At 35.9% G+C, this 19401-nt stretch overlaps 1 protein-coding gene across 13 annotated transcripts in view; it reads right to left on the bottom strand.

Moving 5' to 3' along the window:
- PAM (peptidylglycine alpha-amidating monooxygenase) overlaps positions 1 to 19401 on the bottom strand; it is a 147858-nt gene that overhangs the window by 14178 nt on the left and 114279 nt on the right. For all 13 annotated transcript variants that reach the window (XR_006889327.1, XM_046665908.1, XM_046665907.1 and 10 more), the window contains 5 exons: positions 8817 to 8933; positions 6878 to 6950; positions 5722 to 5932; positions 5112 to 5312; positions 3008 to 3123 (listed from right to left, as the gene is read on the bottom strand). Coding sequence is in view for 12 of the 13 variants with exons in the window: in XM_046665908.1 (XP_046521864.1) it covers positions 3008 to 3123; positions 5112 to 5312; positions 5722 to 5932; positions 6878 to 6950; positions 8817 to 8933 (718 nt within the window). In the remaining variant the exon portion in view is untranslated. The remainder of the gene's footprint in view (positions 1 to 3007; positions 3124 to 5111; positions 5313 to 5721; positions 5933 to 6877; positions 6951 to 8816; positions 8934 to 19401) is intronic.

The following is a 19401-nucleotide window of genomic DNA, read 5'->3' on the forward strand; positions in this document are numbered from 1 at the left end:
ATCACACTATATCATCAATTCAAGGCTACAATAGCGATAAACCTCTATCCGTGGTCCTCAAACTGATCCAGGGAGACAATGGTTCTGTTGGAAATACTTTGGGGCCATCGGAAGGGTTCAGGCGGAGGCTCAGAGGATGGGACTTTGGGACCTCCTTTCCTACTGCAATCAGAGGCACCCAACTGTAGTCTTTTTAATGAACTATTCTACTGCTTTGTCATTTGAAATAGAAAATTCTGTTGCAAGCTTTGGGGTTTCAGAGTTGAACAGATTGAAAGAACTTCTAATCCAGGCTTTGCAAACTCTTTTCTTGAGGTACCCCTCCCCAGAAAAATAAAAGTGACAAGAAAGAAGAACGATGGCATCCTCCTGGGGCATTTGGTGACATAGCCCAGAGCAACCTGCCCTCAAAATTTTCTAATTTTGTCTTCGAAATTCATAAGGAATTTGTGTTCTCCGTATCATAACTATGTTTACTTTAACACAAAATCATGTTTGAACTTACTTAATATTAAGTAAATAGTTCTTTAAGAAGTTGCACCAAGTTTATGTTGTGGCTTAAAATATCCTTTGGCGTACCAATGTGTACCTCAGGGGATTAAAAGGCTACACACATTTTATAGTTAGAAAGACCTGGGTAGCTTTGGATAAGTAATTTAACTTATGTGAACATTTCAGCTCAAATATTGTCAAATATTTCCATTTTAATCTCCATCTTTAAAGCTGGAGAAACAACACGAATCTGGGCTTACTGTTCTTTTCTTTCTTTTTTTTTTTTTCGTGTGGAAGGATGGGGATCATTTCCTTCTTTTTCCACATGAGCTGCCTTGCAGAAGACAGAAGACAAAAAATGCCAGCCTGAAGGGTGTGTGTGAGAGCAGACGATAAGGACTCTGAGTTTTTCCTGTGATTATGGGGGAAGAACTTTGGGGTTCAACTGTGCATCTTTTGCCCTCACAGCTTTTTGACACCATCTGATAGAACCATCTTCTTTATTGTCCTATATCTCAGCTTCCCTGCACAGACATGAAGATGGAGCTCATACATTCTGACATAAAAACGTCTAAAGAATCTAACAGAAGAGGGAGAACTGAACTATATGAGGAGATAACTAGTGGACAGGCACAAACAGAGGCATAGACACATTATGTAAAACTTGACATTTGACTTAGAAGAAGAATTGCTTCTTATATAGAAGTCAACACATCATATTATTTTCTTCACTCAAACTTAATCTTCATGACGATAATCTAATTAAATGAAAATTCTGAGAGATTCATAAACTGATTTCAGTATACTGAGTCAACACAGAACAAACCCTTATGTTTTGGTGTAATACCAAGTCTTATTTATTGACAGGAAAAGCAAAGTTCATCCTGAGTTAGACTCTCTTTTCCAGTTTGCTGCATTGACCCATATATTGTGACTCATTCATTGCTGAATGTCGGACGAATGCTGATATTTAGGCATAATGCTTTCTGAAATTTTAATTCAGGGCTGTTCATATTTTCATGAGAGAAAGGCTCATTTAGAATCTAGCCTCTTGCTTAGCACTTAGTTTTGATTTCTAGATGCATATTTGAATTAAAAGTTAATATCCTGATTGACACAGTATGTTATTATTAAAAGAACAACCAAGGCAAACACGGCACTAATAAAAGTGAAGACCCGAACGATGGTTAAGTACCTCATTTTCTTTATCAACAGACAGGAAGAGGTTCGCTCAAAGGCGCAAAAACAACGAAGATCAGCTAATCAATAAGGATCTGAAACACTACTGAAGTAAAATATATATGATCAATGTAATAACTTCTTTCTGAAGGGCTACTATGATTTGATATTTGATTGCTTATTGCTTTTCAGGTGAAATACTTCTGTGAAAAGTCCTATTTGTTTTATATGAATAGAAACTCAAGCAAAGGAATTTGTGTTGGAATCTTTAGTTCAAATTCAGTTGGTCCAACTCAGATCCTGTAACTTTTGCTAAAACTCAACTGAGGAAGAGGCTTTGTCTTGTTCTGTTCATTACATCCTTAGTACCTAACATACTCGAGGTAAAATAAATACCTTGAGAATGAATTTTGATAAACCCCAGACTAGCTGTCAGTATTCTAACAGACTAATTTCTAAAATAATGAGGTATTTTAAAGTTTTTTTTTAATTTAGCAAATTTGGTGTCTTAAAGAATACTATAAATGAGTTAAGAGTATGGAGATACACTTTGTTCAGTGGCTTATGATAGCTGTATTTTGATTCAAGTAAAGCCAATAAATCTTTACATGTCTTGAAAAATAATTTTATTTGCAGTATTTTAGCAGGCTGAGTTTTCCAAAATAGATGTACAACAAGCACATTCAGGCAGTGTATGTGAACATTCTGATCCTTCTGGCAATCATATTTCAGGCAAAGTAAATTGAGGAAACAGAAGGACTATGAGCATATGAACCACAGTCACTGTGTTTGTAAAAAGCACTGTTAAAATAAACAGTGGTAAACCATTTGTGAAGCCAAAACTAGCCTTTAGTTTCTCATCTAAACCAAGTCTTTAGGACTTGAATAAATTCCAGGAAGTGCTATTTTCAAGTCTTGTTGCTCAGTGTAGTCATAGCATAAAAAAAGCAAACAAGATTTCTGTTGGATTTAAGAGAAGTATAAAAGTACAGTTTAACATATTGTGGTATCTTCTCTAGTTGGAAGAAACTAGAAAAAGACATTTTTTTTGGTATTCTAGCTACAGTGAATTTAAACCTGCTATGGTGTGCAAAGTCTCCTAAGAACCCTAGAACTGCATACAGTGTTAATTTGCATTGGAAGAAACTGATTTAGGAACAGACAAGGACATTTATTCTAAATAAAACATAGGAGTAGGGCACTCCCATCAACCTAGCTAAGAAAGTTGTCATTTCTCCTTAAAGTTTTTCTAAATTCAAGTACAAATTGAATGCCAAGATTCGTATTTTAGTTTTATTCTCACGAAAATGTAAACCTAGGCAATGTAGGTAAATACCTTGCGCACTGGCTTGAAGACATCTATAATTTCCCCACTGGAAAAGTTCATCACAAATCCTTGTACTGGTTTTTGGTCCCCAAAGTAAGGCTTCCCATTTACGGCAAAGAGCAAACCTGTGACGACAGATCCAGTTAAACTTTCTTTAAAATATGGAGAAGACTGGCCTTCAAATATATGCATGTACATCACACAGATAGTGAATGTAGGGTGACCTGGTCCCTACAACTAACAACAAAAGTAGAAAAGAAACTATCTAGCAAATGTCTCTTCCTGAGTAATAAGATGAAGAGCAAACAAGTTATGGGACTAGTCTCCTTGTAACAGGAAAACCAGGAGCTGCAAGGCCTTCCACTTCGGAAGCCAGTAGAAATCAGGAATGCATAGATATAGATATAGGCAATAGGAATAAGAGACATAGAAAGATAGATATCACAGGCATCTTAAATAGCTGTTAGGAAGAGTCAGGTTATTTAAGCTAATCATTTTGGGGTATCAGATCTTTAAAAAAAATATGTAATGTCTGCTATAGCTACAAGGAGAATCAGAGAAAAACATGCAAAGAAAGTAAGTGAAGTTATAGTATAAATAGAAGAATGATCTTATTTTAAACAACTGAAGTTAGAACATGTGAGATGCACATTTTAGATTATCAAAGACATATTTTTTACGAATTAAAAAATTTAGACCATCTTTTTTATATTAGTTCCATGAATTCTCTTTGTAGTAAAATTACATTTCTTAGTATAGTAGTGTTTATCCAAAATAATGGAAACTGTGATGTTTTGGTTAAATAAATACTTCAGATGATTGAATACTATGTCTTAAAGAATTAAAACACAATAAAATATACACAACACTAAAGTGGTATTGAAGATCTTTGTATCTTTCTTTAAGGATTTCAGGATAGGGTTCTTTAGCATATCATACTAAGAAAAAAGACAACACTATCAACATCAATTACTATTCTGCAATATTGTAGAGAATTCCAGTTATAATACGCTTTGTCTTTTGTTTAGATTCTGTTTTTAACTAGATAACCTCTCATCTTCTCTCCTGATGTTTTTCTCTTCATGTTTGATTTATTTTTATTTGTTACAAACACGATCATCTTCTTTATCAAACAAACGGTCTTGCCAAATTTATTCTTTGAACATGAGGTAAAAACCAACATGAGAATTTCTCTTTCAGTGACATTAATGAGAATCTTTTATTACCTTTTTACTGATTTTGGGAGGAACCAAACTTGCTCCCTATCCACTCACCTGAGTCCCTTTATTCCACATCCTAAATAAACTGGGAGCTACTTAGGAAGATAGTAGCCATATGCAACTTTAACAAGAAACAAATAGTATAGTGATGACTATAAATAGACAATGCTACTTTAATAAAGGTATAGATATATTTAATGAAATGTATTGCAAAAACCATATGTAAATTTTAGAAATATATTTTCAGTTGTTTGGTATTCATGATTTAAAGAAATCTTATGCCATTATTTTGTAACGTGAATTAAGTGGATCTTAAGTTTGGATTATTTTTCCGATTTTCTTCAAGTCAAGAAAATCTATTCTGAAAATGTGAAAAACAATTCCAGATTTTATTTCTGGAACTGATCATTCTTCCTGACATTTAGACACACACTTTACTTACTTTCCATATTTACTTTAAAAAAAAAAATAGCCACCACTTTTTAAAAAAATGTGAAGCAGAAGTATTTTGAATACTGATTTTATCAGACACACACCATCTGTTGATGATGTGTGAAGACATAATGTTAGCCATTTATTAACTGGAGAAAATGATCATAATTAAGGAAAAATGGAAATCAATGTTTGGGAACAATTTTTTAATTCATCACAAACATTTGTTAAATCTTTTCAAATTCTTCGTTATTTCAAAGATATATAAAGAACAATGGCACTTCAGTTGAAAATGATTTACAATGAAGTACCAGTTTTAAAATATTTTAAGATCTGATATATAAGGCATCTTTAACCCTTTAATAAGAAAAAATTCACAGAAAGAGGATATTACGATAAGACAATTTTTAAGGATAGAGTATAGTATGACAAAACACAAAAAATAAATTAAGATGAAATACCTGGTATATACGAAATTGCAAATACATTTCTTCCAAATGATGCATGCTTAATCTCTCGCACAAATTCTTTGGTGTCAGTTTTAAAACACTGGATCCGACCATTTTCCCGGTCGGCCACACATAATTGGCCCAAATGAGGCACAAGGGCCAAGCTGTGAGGAACCCTGAACTGGCCTGGTTTAGGATCGCTCTCAGAAGACTCTACAGAACAAGGAAAAACCTCAGGTAAACCATTTGTAAAATCACCCAAATCACTCTTAACGTTTTCTAATTTTTCAAATTCATGATAGTAAATGATTAAATACCTGGAACCAGTGGAAAAATAAGGTAAAGCAGTTTATATGTTTATTCCATAATATCGCTTACCCATAAACACATTGCAGATTTTCTCCCTATGTGGATAAAGTATTTTTTGGGTAGAAGCATTCTTTTCCCTCTCATAAGACTGTGTTTGTGTGTGTGTGAAGAGCCGACTGGATTCATTCGGAGGCCCTGTTTTCCTCACTGCAGGGGACAATTACATCCTCAAGAATGTGAGGGGTGGCCATTCTCTTGTCCTAGTGATACTGGCTAAGAATTACAATTAGAGATCAAGAGTCTTACTGAGTACCTTCTCCCCACTGTGTGATGAACCTTCCAGTTGGTGAAAACTGCACGATCCGACTGTTGCAGTAACCATCTGATACAAAGATGGTCCCAGTGTTTGGATCTACAGCCACATCGGTGGGTTGACAGAAGTGATTCTGGTCACTGCCTGGTTGCATGCTTCTTCCCAGGATCAACAGAGGGCCTTCTTTACTGTTTGGATCCAGTTTGAACACCTTTTTAAAAAGGAACAAAAGCCTTACCCACTTTGCATGAATAATAGTGACACACACCTACCTGCCTAAGACCACTTTCACAGACAATTAGAGTAAGTTCCCAGAAACGTATTTAAAAGAGGATACTTTTTAGAATGGGTTGCGACTCTAGAAATCATCTGGTGTGATCCCTTCATTTGATAAGTGAGGCCTATAGAGATGAAGTGATCTGCTCAATGTGGTCCAGGTAGTTAGTGGTGAAGAGAGACTAGTACATGGATGTCCTGTTCTACCCACCCCGACCCTTCCTTTTTGTCTTTCCTTAGCTAATAGTGCCATGCTCTCCAGATAATACATGAGCAATAAATGTTTACTGAGATGATGTTTGAAGAGTTCTGTAACTATGTCTTTTGAGTTCCAGTTTCTTTTTTTCTATTTTTCTTAGTTCTTTGCCACCTATTCATAAAACAGTATTAAATGTGACTTGTCTTTTGAGGGAAAGACCTTATGACTATTCTGTGATTAAAATATAACTTCTTTTAAAAAGGACAAAAATTTGATGTATTATATATATACATGTATGTACTAGAGACCTTGCCTCAATTTATAGAAGATTAAGGTGGCTTAGGAAAGAAAATATAAAACACAAGGGACAAAATAGAACTAAGGCCTGGGGACAAACGAAAGAAAAGCAAATGCGGAAAGCCAAGAAGGAGGTGGTGGGCCTTACGGTCGTGAGAGTAAAGCTTCACATCTGGCCCTAAGCTTTCTGCCAGCCCACAGGAGAAGGGTAACTTGATCATTTACATAGTAGCTATCCTAGCAGTGGGTTCTAAAACAAAAATTTTAGATGTGACCTCTCCATTTTCTTGTTATAAACTTACTGGGTCACGGGAAAAGACCCAGACAACTCCAGATCATAACTCCATAAAATTCTGTTTCAATAACTGCCAAATGGAAGATTACCTGATGGAGAGCCACGTCTGTGACCCAATAATTTCCATCTTTGTCTACGCTCAAGCCATGTGGCAAGTAAAACCTGCAAAATAAAAATAAGTGTCTTAATTACATACTGGTTCCCAAAGCACAAATAAGAGGAATTTTTTGGCTAATTAATCCATAAAGGCAATATAAATTTATAAATTGATAAATGTATACCTGCATTACTATAGAAAAGATCAAAAGAACTGTCAAATGAAAATACTTGTTATAAGAGAGACCTCTTTGTGACAAATCTTACATGGTATTTAATCATTTTAAAATCTACAAATGAAGCCTATATACAAATTACAAATATTTATTATAAAGTATGGTATCTTAGAATAACCAACACAAATAACACCAATTTAAACACAAGCCCTAAGATCATAAATATTAACATCTTAGAATGTGCATGTGCATAAAACAAATTGCCTAGAGAAAAATAAATGGATTTATGTAGTTTGAATAGTTTAAATATACTCCAAGGTAATGTAATGCTGCATTAATATAAAATATTAAATATATGACTCAAAAGCTTTAAGAGTGCCTACTAAAGACAGTAGAACCCAAAGAAAACAACTTTCAGCAGATATGGGCTGTGCTCATCTAAGCAAAGTGAAGTGGTTTGCTGCATAGTCATTACAGAAGGTTAATCTATTTAACAAATCAATTGGAATGTTCTGGGTAAGAGAACTGTAAAGTAATGTAGACAGAGGCTCACAAGCTTAAGGAACTTGGACAGGCTTAACAGACACAGGGACAACATCTTACTTAATGTGGGTGTGGTCAAATGACACTGGACAATCCACAAGCTATGTTTGTCAGACTGTAGCCTTAACATGGTGTTGGCACCACACATTTTTTTTTTTTTCTAGGAGCCAAGACTGTAACTCCCTGACCTTGACTAATTAACTGAACTAGATCTCTGTTTGGGAGACTGACTGTGAGGGTTATGATTTGCTTTCGACATCGACACCCCACTGTTGGCCACGTTGATTTAGCAGCAGTTGCTCTGTTTTTCCCTTTAATTCCTTTCTGGAATGGGAATGCTTCTGATTAATGGGTAGAGCACGAAAGAGACAGGTTCAAACACACCGAGTGGTGGAGCTGGTATTAGAATTTGGCTCCTGATTCACCATCTTAGAATCCTATAAAAAATCTAAGTATTACCATTTCCATAAGCAGCTGCATTCAAAGCCGACGGCCTCCCCCCTTCAAAGAAGCTGCTGTCCCTGTGCCTAAGCAGATGGAGTAGGGCATAGTTTCTGAAGCTGCCAGGTTAAAATGGTAGAGGACACTGTAAACAGGTGCCCCGTTCTTTCAATGACCATGAATATCAGCCAACTTTTTTTTTTGCCAAATGCCATCTAGGAATAAGACCAAATAATGAGTGGCTTTCAAAGCCCAATTACCTATGCATGCTAAGGAAAGCTAAAAATGGCATTTATTTAGTCTTCACTTTGAGATAGGAAGAGAGAAGCCTTTTTTCTTAACGATGACTATTAAATGAGTTTGCTTATATAATTTTTCTGCTGAAGAATTTTTTTTTAAATCTTCAGATCTAGCTGACCAGCAACGCACTTCAATAGCTACATGTAGCAGGGACTCTCTGGAGCTTGACTACCTATTAGAATTGCCTGGGCAGCTTTAAAGTACCATTTTGATGCCTGGGCCCCACCTCAGACTAAATCTGAATGTAATGCTTTTGAAGCTGCCCAGGTAATTCTACTGTTCAGTCAGGGTTTCGAACCACCCATTTAGAAAATGAAAGATAGGATGGCCCAATTAGTCTCCTGCTTTCTTAAGCTGCGCTTTCCCACCACTACTGTACAACACACTCTTTCTAAGACCAGACCCAATGACACACCTTACACCCAATACATGTAGTACAAGCCTTAATGACAATATAAGTGATTTAACTCACAGATTTTTTCCACTGGACTGGAGGACTGCAGCATTATTTGGATCTATGACAAGAATAGTATCTTCTTCAATTGGCCCGAGTCCTCTTTGCTGGTACACAAACTTGCTGTCAAAAGAGCTAAAAAAAAAATGCATTAAAATAGAAAATAAACCAATGAGAAACTCCAATGAACTTGAGAAACGCAGACCACTCACTTGAGATTCTAAATACAGAATCAAGGGAAGAGCTCAGATGTATCTGACTTCACTCTTTGTCCTTGATGGTTCAGCGTCTTGGATCACACACACACCATTGGCCTGTAGAACTGTGCTGCTCAGAGCGGTCAGCGGAGCAGCAGCAGGAAAAGTGCTGGAGAGGCAGGGTCTCAGACCCACCGGATCTGAACCTGCACTTTCACAAGATCTCCAGGTGATTCACATTCACACGAGCGTTTGAGAAACACTATCCTGAACTCTCTAACTAATTTTTTTTAAAGCTCCTCAAAATATTTTAATTCCATAGTTACTTTCTTTTAAAATATAAAAGAAAACATAACATTGTTTAACCTCTGTAATGATAAGGAAAATGTAAATGATAGGAGGAAGGGTAGTGATCAAAAATATGTTTGCTATTGTACTTGCTGTAGGTACAAAATGCAAATACATATTATAAGGATATAGAACAGAATGTTGAAAATATTTCAAAAATATAAAACATAACTGATTCTTGAAACAAAAATATGCTGAGACATAAAACCTTTTTCATGTAACAGCTTTTCTATAAGTACAAAACGGACAACTATGTGATAATTAATATAAAACTAAAACAAATATGGCAATTTCCGCTTTTTAACTCTGTACCTTGCAGGTTATTATAAAATATTATGAACATATATATTTATATATATGTATTTTTTTCCATTTATATTTCTATCTAAATTATTAGTTTTATCTTTCCTAAAATTGACAACTATCACAGACATTGTACTTATTTCAATTCCTGTTTGGAAATTATTTAGGATAAAGGACAAAGATAAATTCTTCTAATCTAAGGTGATGTAACAGAGAGGTAAATATACAAAGCACCAAGAGACCAACTTATATTTTCAAAAATAAAGAACTGGATCAGCACATAGTTGAACCATATGTGTGTGTGCATAAAATATATATATTTTGCCAGAAGAAGTCAATGGATGATCAACGAATATTTCTGTAAAATAGAATTTCCTTTACAGAATCAGACAAGGATGTGAAAACAATCTATTAATATTTTGTAGTTCAACCGTATAAGCAAAAGAAGAATCTGAATAACATTAAATATTTATGGAGATATATTTGCAATCTAGACAGGCGACAGATTGCTCAAATCTGTCATACACTTATTGATTAATTGGTTGATATTTTTATGGAACTTATGTAGAGTACCACTAGGAGAAAAAAAGATTTCAAAATTACATTTTCTTGCCATTAAAAATATATATCACACAATTACTTGCGCTTCTTGACTTTACAGTCTTCGGGGTATATTTTTCCTGAAAGATAACAATAAGTCCCTGAAGTAGTTCTTATTAATGACGCACTCAATTGAATACAAAATATTGATTCAGCTTGTAAGCTAAAACTTAAGTAATACTTTACATATGCCATTATGTGTAGTTAAAACCACACAGCAGTACCTAGAAACAAAATACATAAGTTTATGAAATGGAAGTAACGTCACTAACAAAGCAGATTTTATGACATTCATGGGATGATTATTAAATTGAAATGTGAAATTTTATTGGATAGAAACAATGTAAGAATATACAAGGTCTTATTAAATCAGAGTAAAGGGCAAAGATGAAGTAACTCTTTCTTAATACTATGAAACGCCAGAGTTTGCCCTGTATCTGAAACTCTATTTCAATATGAATTTCTGTACTAAAAACATAACTATTCTTCTAGAAGACAGAGTATTGGAATCAACCATGAATGGTCTCTGTTTTTTTTCTAACTTGTCTGCGATATTGGATAACATAAGTCCAGCATGTCTAAGGCTCATAGTATGCTAAAAGTTCTACATTCATGTGAAACAGGATGAAGTTGCTTCATTTATGATCTCTTTTAAGGCTTATATTCCTCATTATTCAGAAACATTTCAGTGCTTTGTAATGGCAATCTAAATAATGTGAGAATAATGCTTTCCTTGACCGTAAGGAGTTAAAATCTGTTTTCTCTTTTTTTTCAGTTGAAATTTTGAGATAATTGTAGATTCACATGCAGTTGCAAGAAATAACATGGAGAGATTCCATGTACACTTTACCCAGTTTCCTCACTGATAGCACTTTGCACAACTATAGTACAATATTATATCCAGGATGTTGATGTTAATATAATCCACTGATCAGATTTAGATTTCCCTTTCCCTTTTGTATTTCCTAAAATTTTCATTTATTCTTGCAGTTTATTTGCTTGGGCATGGAATATACTAGTACATTACTTCTCTACTCCACCCCTACCTAGGAGTTAGTAATATGGAAAGTTACTAAATCCTCATCACTTACCAAGTGCTTTCCACTTCATATGTAGATAATGTTCTGATTCACCATTGACAGCTAACGCTAGTGGCAGTCCAATCATATATCCTGATAAAACTGGAGCCTATCAGACCTCAGCACACCTAACTCCACATCTCCTCTTATTTGCAAAATGACAAACCATACAGGAAGCCTGGAATATTTACTTGCTCATGATTTTCCCAAGAAATGGGTTGGAGTAATTCTGTAAGATAACTGCCCCTTTGGTTTGTCTTGTCATTCACTTAAATAATCTCCATCAGCCCTAAATCTCTGGTCCGACTATTTTAGGAAATACATTCTTATGACTTATTGATGGGGAGAAAGTAGAAAGGCGATCCCATCCACCGCACCAGAAGCATACATTGAACTCCTATAAACTTAAAGCATGTTTTTTATAGCTTCAGCTTATTTCTCCAGATATTGGAATATTTCAAAATGTAAACTCTAACTTAAATTACTCACTGGCAGCCATGAAAGTTCAGGGTCCAGGACCTGAAATGTTGGTCTTGGCTTCCAAGAAAACAAGCTCCCTTAAGGAAGAAATATAAACAAGCCAGACCCACAGTCCTTACGCCAGTCAGGTCGAATGAAAATGTTGCAGCTGATGAGCAGGTAAGGGAAAAACATCCTTTATCAATGGTACTGTTCTGCACTGCCCACAAATGTAGAAAAAAATGCATCAAGCAGCTGATGCTTTACTGTCACAAACACAATTTGTGTGTGGGTGTCTATACTTACAATTTAGAAATGTCAAGTTTCTAGTGGTGGTAATAAATAGTAAAAAAAACTAATTTGAGCATCATCCTCTTTTATTTTATTATCCACCTTTTGGTGGTATTACAGTAAATTGTGAAATAGAAACTGAAGGAATGAAGAGGAAAATACGTAACAAAACTAAATAAGCTACAGAGTGAATAAATCAGATTTTTACAATAAAAAATTGGATACTTAGAAAATATCAGATCTCTCAACTTATCAAGCTCTCTCTCTCAGTATCTTATTACAATGTAACGACCAATAATTTTGGTTTCTTTTAGGGTTTTTTGCTATCACAAATTACCCTCATGTCATTAGTGTGTACAGAGGGCATTTTATTTGATGCTTAAGATCAGCAACTTTTCCTATCTTTACAGCTTTATGATTATTATTCATAGTATTCCTACACTTCGTCTGTATCCATTAAGGATCTCAGTGATTAGGCAAGTTCTTGAATTTAATGATTATAGAGAATCTGTTCATTTAACCACCACCTCTCAAAACAAAGAAGAAAAAAATAACACAAAGTAAACAAAACATAAAAAAACAAAAACCAAAGATGACACTCTACTTATATTAGCATTATTTAAACATATTAATTTACTTCAATAACATAAATAACAAATAATAAAATAATAGAATTCTTTGGAAGATTATAGCTTTAAAAGGAATTAACTACAACAAAATAGGCCCAACTATTTCACTGAAAATCTTTTGTGATACCCTTTAATAGACATCTATATGTTTAAACTGACAGCATCAAGGGATATTCGATCATTCAATTGATTGGTGGACCCAGTCCTAATCCTTCCACTTGGGATAGCTGGAGCTTCAGGCAATGAACAGCTGGCCGCTGGTAGTTACACGCAGCAAGTAATAAAAGAAATTGATGTCTTTTTCTTAAATGGGAAAATCACACACAGACACACATTAAATCTGTGAAATAAAGTAGTTTATAAACTCTCTTATAATTCAAAAAAGGTAACCCTTGAACAGTTCACAAATGGATGTCAGATTACAGAGCTGGATACATCGTTGCTATAGCAAACTGTCTATGCAGCGTTCTAAAGCAGCTACCCCACATTTTACGCTGTGGAGAGGTCTTTATTTCAACCACATTTACCTTTTTACAGGATATAATAATCCCCTGCACATTTCACACAGTGCCTGGAGCTCTGCTGATTTTTGTTTGCTTCTCTGAAAAAGCACTCAGCCGAAAAGGCTGAACAGCAGCCTGTGGGCCGGAATTCATCAGTTCTTTATTTTAGCAGTTTGAATGCCCCATTAATGATTTTGCACATTAGCAGCTAATCAAACAGTTTAGATAAGGCTGAGAAGAAACGCTTTGCTATACTCACACAAACAAAAAGAACTAGAGTAAGGAGAAAATAAACTTCTGGGCCATCAATCAAAATTAAGGGAATGCAAAATAAATAACAGCAACTGAAGAAAGAAGTAAAATATAATTCTCTAATTATACAAATTAAGAAGCTGGAGAAGGAACCATAGGTTTTCAAGTGAGAAAATAAGTGGACATGTACCCTCAATGTTAGGAAAGCAAAGACATATCATACAAAGGCCAGAGACTTTAAATGGGATATAATTTAATACTATGTTGAAAACACTTCTGAATATATATACACATTCCAAAAAATCCCTGTGAGGAGGAAAAGAGGTGGGCAGTCAAAGAAACCAGCATGACTATTTACGGCCCTGATAGACCTAGCATCAGAGACATCACAAATAGGGATGAAAAGAACAAAGAACCAGGTATGACACAACCGGCTCTGTTCGGGCCCCGAGGCCCCTGGGGACAAGTCACTTAACAAAGTGCCTTTTGTTACTCAACAGAATGAGGCACTTATTAAAGCCCTCATTTTTTGGACTAGGGTATTGAGAGTTAGAGAGTTCAAATGTCTTGATGCAGGTCTCAAAGCTGGGAAATGGTAACCAAGATTCAAATCCAGGTCCCCTGTCTTTGAAAATGTGGTTTTCTCTTACAAAGACTGACCTCACTAGACTGGAGAATCTCTTTGCCAGTTATCAAATTTACTTGGATATGTAGATGAGATGGAAAAATAGTCAGATAACCAAGAAAAATTAGAGAAAGTAACAGAAAACTGGAAGAAAATGGCTCAAGTAAAACGGCAAATGGCAACAGGAGAGAGAAAGGCAGAATATGGCAACATTCTTTTTCTAGAACTCCTTACACTGTTGTCTCAGATATGAAGGTACTAAGGTGCCACTCAGTCACCTTGAGTTCTGTTTTCCAGGCCCAATTAACTCTTAAGGTATGAAAGAAGTTGCAGATGTAGAAGCAGAACCTCGAGCTGATATCTTAACTGAGACTCTGGAAAATTAGTGAGGCAATTCTGAAACTGATTTTTCTGAAAGTTAGGAAGCAGACAGGTTTCTGAAACAAGAGATCTTGGCAAAATTCCATACAGCATTGATGAAGAGACAGTTTGTGAGCTCTTTGGCGAATAGGTGGGACAAGGTTCCCAGAAGACCACATCTTTAAGAACAAAACTTGCTAAACCAACTATTCAACTACTAAAATTTTATAAACATTTATGAAGATATGAAAAGCATGCTCACCAAACAGACTTAAGACGTGGCTGGGAAGGACAGCATATTCTCTGCTTAATTAAGAATAAAATAATGTCTGTAAATTGAAGCAAGGCTAAATCTAATGAAGTGAAATGTCATTGGAATAAAATCCTGAATTCAATATTTTAAAAACACTGCATAAGTACAAATTTCCAGTAAAAAATTGAGCACAATTTTACGAAATACATTTGGAGATCTTAGTAGATTATAAATTCAACACAAGGCTGTTGAAGAAAAGTGAATACAACCTTTTTATATTGACAGATACCTAAAATACACATCAAATACAGTAACTGCATTGCTGGTCAGATAATACATTAGGTGCTGTGGCCACTTCTCAACCAAACACTTTAAAGAGCTGAGAAACCAGAGCACCTTCAGATGAAAGAATCATGTCAGCATGAAGACTGGTTGAGGGCCTGGGGGATATTTGGTCTGGAGAAGATAACAGTTTCTTCAAATATGCAAATAATTGACATGGATAAATGGGAATGAATTCATCCTGCATTAGGCTGTCATGAAGCTGGAGTTATAGGACTCAGATTTGAGTTTAACATAATTAAGAACTTTATAACTTCTAGATGAGTCCCATAATTAGAAAGTATGTCTCATATCTAGGGAATTTCTTGGCACGGAAAGAGTTCAAGCATTGGATGACTGTGGAAGATTTTTTTAAAAAATTTTTTTTGAGGAAGATCAGCCCTCAGCTAACATCTGCCAATCCTCCTCTTTTTGCTGAGGAAGACTGGCCCTGAGCTAACATCCTGTCCATCTTCCTCTACTTTATATGTGGGACACCTGCCACAGCATGGCTTGCCAAGTGATGCCATGTCTGTACCCGGAATCCAAACTGGCGAACCCTGGGCTGCCGAAGAGGAATGCGCGAACTTAACCACTGCGCCACCGGGCAGGCTCCTGTGGAAGATTTTGTAAAGAAAGAGAAGTTTGCATTGGGTGGGAGGTTGGAGATGAGCTCTCTGGTGGACATTTGCTATTCTGGGTGCCCAATGTCTACTGCCCTATGTTGTGCTAAGGGAACTTCAATTTTTCTTTAGTTGAACCAACATTCTGAGCCTTGCTCTCAGCCCATTTGCTTTGGATGATGTCAACTCCACTCTAACATTCCACGGACAGAACAAAAAACTTACACTAAGCCAAAGAGTGGATTTAATTCCTCTGCCCACAAGGACTGGTTCAGGGATGGAGGAGACAGGACCTAAGTCAGACCAAAGAATGCTAAAAGACTCAATGTCAGGATTTTCTGTTGAGCTATCAGGGACATAGACTATCTTTTCTGTGAGACAAGTGCGACAATGTGATTCTGAAGCTGCAAGGCAGGAGGGGGATCAATCAAACCCTAGGAATGGAGCCAACCAGGAGAAAATAGATTGAGAAGTGGATCCTGGTGATGTCATTTGGGCTACCATACGCTTGAAGTTTTCACTTATACTAACTACTAAAAGACCTCTTTTCTTAAGCCAGTTCATTTTGCGTTTTCTCTCTTTTTGGTAACAGAAAGAATCCCAAGTGACAGTGACTTCCAAGATCCCTTCCAACTCCATGTGAAGAAATGATAATTGACATACAGGAAACAACTTTTAACATCTAAAAATCAGGGGTAAAACCCATGGTTTAGTTAAGTGGGTTTGTGATGTGAGTCCTGCAGAGTAGAACCTCAACCACAGCTGAGATTAAAAAAAGAATGGCCAAGAAGCAGGCCTTTGATAGTGGCCTGAGTTAATAATAATCCCTAATTAATTCTCAGTAGTCAAAGCTCTTTTGATATCATCAAATCAACTGCCTTTAATAAGTGCTATTCTCTTCCTTCCTACCTGATAGCTCTGATTTTAAGACAGAGACCCAGGAACAGCTGTTACTGAGGCAGGAGCTACTGAGCCCCTGCTGGGGGGCATTTAGACTTTAAAGAGCTCTAGCTGACAGGCTGCCCTAACACCAGGGCAGACAAAAGGCTCTTTAAGTTTCATTACACCCTGCTGGTAATAGGCATTTCCTATTTCAGAGAGAAGAAGCTTCTTAAAGTGGCCATACTGAAGTAAGGGGCAGACAGCAAGGAAAATGGAAATCAAATTGAGAAAGGGAGTGACAATCATCTTTCAGGAGGCTAAGTGGTTTATTATTATTATTATTTTGGTTTTCATGCTTACTTAGCACGGTTAAGTAGAAGAGTAAGGGCTGATCAGGGCTATCAGGAAGGAAAGAAGAGAATAGTACTCATTAAAGGCAGTTGATTTGATGATATCAAAAGAGCTTTGGCTACTGAGAATTAATTAGGGATTATTATTAACTCCAAGAACTTTCTGATGCTTAAAGAGTGATCACCTCCTAAGAACCAGGGGCTTCAGGGTCCTTAGATTTGATTCAGAGCAAGCTCTGGCCTTAGGGAACCTACAATTATGTGAATACAAGAGATATCAGGATGGGAAAGATTCCAAGGAAAATTAATATATGATTTCTCACTACTCCATCCAAACAGTGGTAGTGTAGGGGATCAGAACTTGCCACCCCAAAGAGTCTCTTTGGCTTGATTATTTTTAAGGACAAAGACTCTGAAAGAAACTTCGACCGTCTCCCTAACTGCCTAAAAGAATTGAAGACAGAAGGCCTGTTCCAGGAAGGAGGTACTACCATAAAATAGCTATAGTATAATACAAATGAGGTATGATAGCAAGCCCATTTTTATCAAAGTTCTGTCTCTCAGGTCACATTGTCTATAGATGGATCAGCAAACACTTATTTATCAAACATCTGCATTTCCATCTCCATGTAAATTGCCTTCCTCCCTCTAAAGTCCCAAACCACTACCCCCAACATCCTCTGTCTTTAGCTGAAGATGGTATTTAAGGTGGTGGTTTTGGCCATTCTGGCAAGTTACTCAGTTTTCCTGGGGTTCTCCCATGTATACATGATATTAAACTTTGCAATTTTATAAAATATGCAATTTGCATGTTATTAAACTTTGTTGCAATTAAACAGTTGCAACAAGAATGCAATTTCCACTCAAACTTTAATTTCCATTGTCTTTCACCAGCACATCATAAATTCTACAGGAAGATGCTTTTTCTTTGTAGAATCTTTGGATATTTAACGAGGGAGAAGAAAAACTATCTACTTTGTCTATTTATATGTGACTTATGCATGTGGGAAGGATGGTCATGCATGACCATTCAAAGAACAGAACCCACAAATCCGAATCTATTTGCCTAAAAATTAACTAACAGAGTAATCCACTTGTAGTTCTCTTCATGAATAATAAAGCAAAGAGTGGTTGAAAGCAGAGATCTGAGTGCCAGAAGAGAATTTCCTCACAACCACGGATTGCAAAGGATGCAACATCGCCAACAGGCAACACAAGAGAGGCAGAAGGAAAGAGAGATAAAAATATTCTTATATCTGAAAGATAAAGATAAAGAAGAAAGAAACAGATTTAATGAGTTATATTAGCACTTCTGCTCTAAAGAAGTCTTACTTTTTTTAAATTGAAGTTTAGCTCACATACAATATTATGTTAGTGTCAGGTGTACAACATAGTGATTTGACATTTATATACATTACGAAATGATCACCACGAGAAGTCTAGTAACCATCTGTCACCATACAAATTTATTACAATATTATTGACTATATTCCCTATGCTGTATATTACATCTCATAATTTATTTATTTTATACCTGGAAGTTTGTGCCTCTTAACTCCCTTCACCTATTTTACCCATACCCCCACCTCCCTCCCCTCTGGCGACCACCAGTTGGTTCTCTGTATCTATGAGTCTGTTTCTGTTTTGTTTTGTTTGTTCATTTGTTTTGTTTTTTAGATTCAACATATAAGTCTTCCATTTTTAACAACACTCCTTTGTTGGTGTCATTTATCAGAGTAACACACCAGGGCTTTGGCAATGAAACTGGAAGCTATTTACACATAATACTAGCTATCTAGATGAAAGCTAGATGCCAGGAAAAAGCAGTTCTTCAACTAGGACTGCCATAAAAGTCACAGAAAATATTCTTATGTGGCTTTTGTTTCATAGTCTTGTGTCATTTCCTATCCCAAGCTGGCCTTTACTGATCCCTTTTTCTATTAAATGATTCCAGCCTCTGCTGTTTACTTGGAATGAATATCACATTAAAATGGAAAACTGGACTTTGTCCAATTTAGTTTTAGCTAGCAGAAACAGTATCAATGGGAGAAAATGATGCTGCAATTTTCTCCTCTGGTAAAATGTGGCTAGAAATCCATCCAGAAAATACAGCAATATTCATTAAAATGAAGAAAATATACTACAATGAATAGTAATAGTTTGCTTTTAAAAGCACTTGTTAAAATGCCATTAGATGCTCAATAATGAACAAGATGATGTAACAGAGATGTATGAATAGGAATGCTGAGTTCAATTGTTTGCTTTGAACTCTGAAGTGTTATCTTTCTCAGATTCCATTTTCAAGTGTGACAACTGGAAAAGACAATTAAATAGTAATGAAGCTGCCAATCTAGTTTGAAATGCGGATTGAATTCCGTTTTCAACTGCACAAAGAAAACTACATACATGTATAAGTGACTCAGCACGTGCAGCATAAGTTTGATCAACATCTCTGAAAATGGAGGAAAATAACAGCTGAATTATATACATGGGTCCTCAATTTTCCAAATGAGATCCTGTAACTGTAC

The sequence above is a fragment of the Equus quagga genome, chromosome 7, assembly GCF_021613505.1.
Source record: "Equus quagga isolate Etosha38 chromosome 7, UCLA_HA_Equagga_1.0, whole genome shotgun sequence".
In the NCBI taxonomy this organism is placed as follows: Eukaryota; Metazoa; Chordata; class Mammalia; order Perissodactyla; family Equidae; genus Equus; species Equus quagga.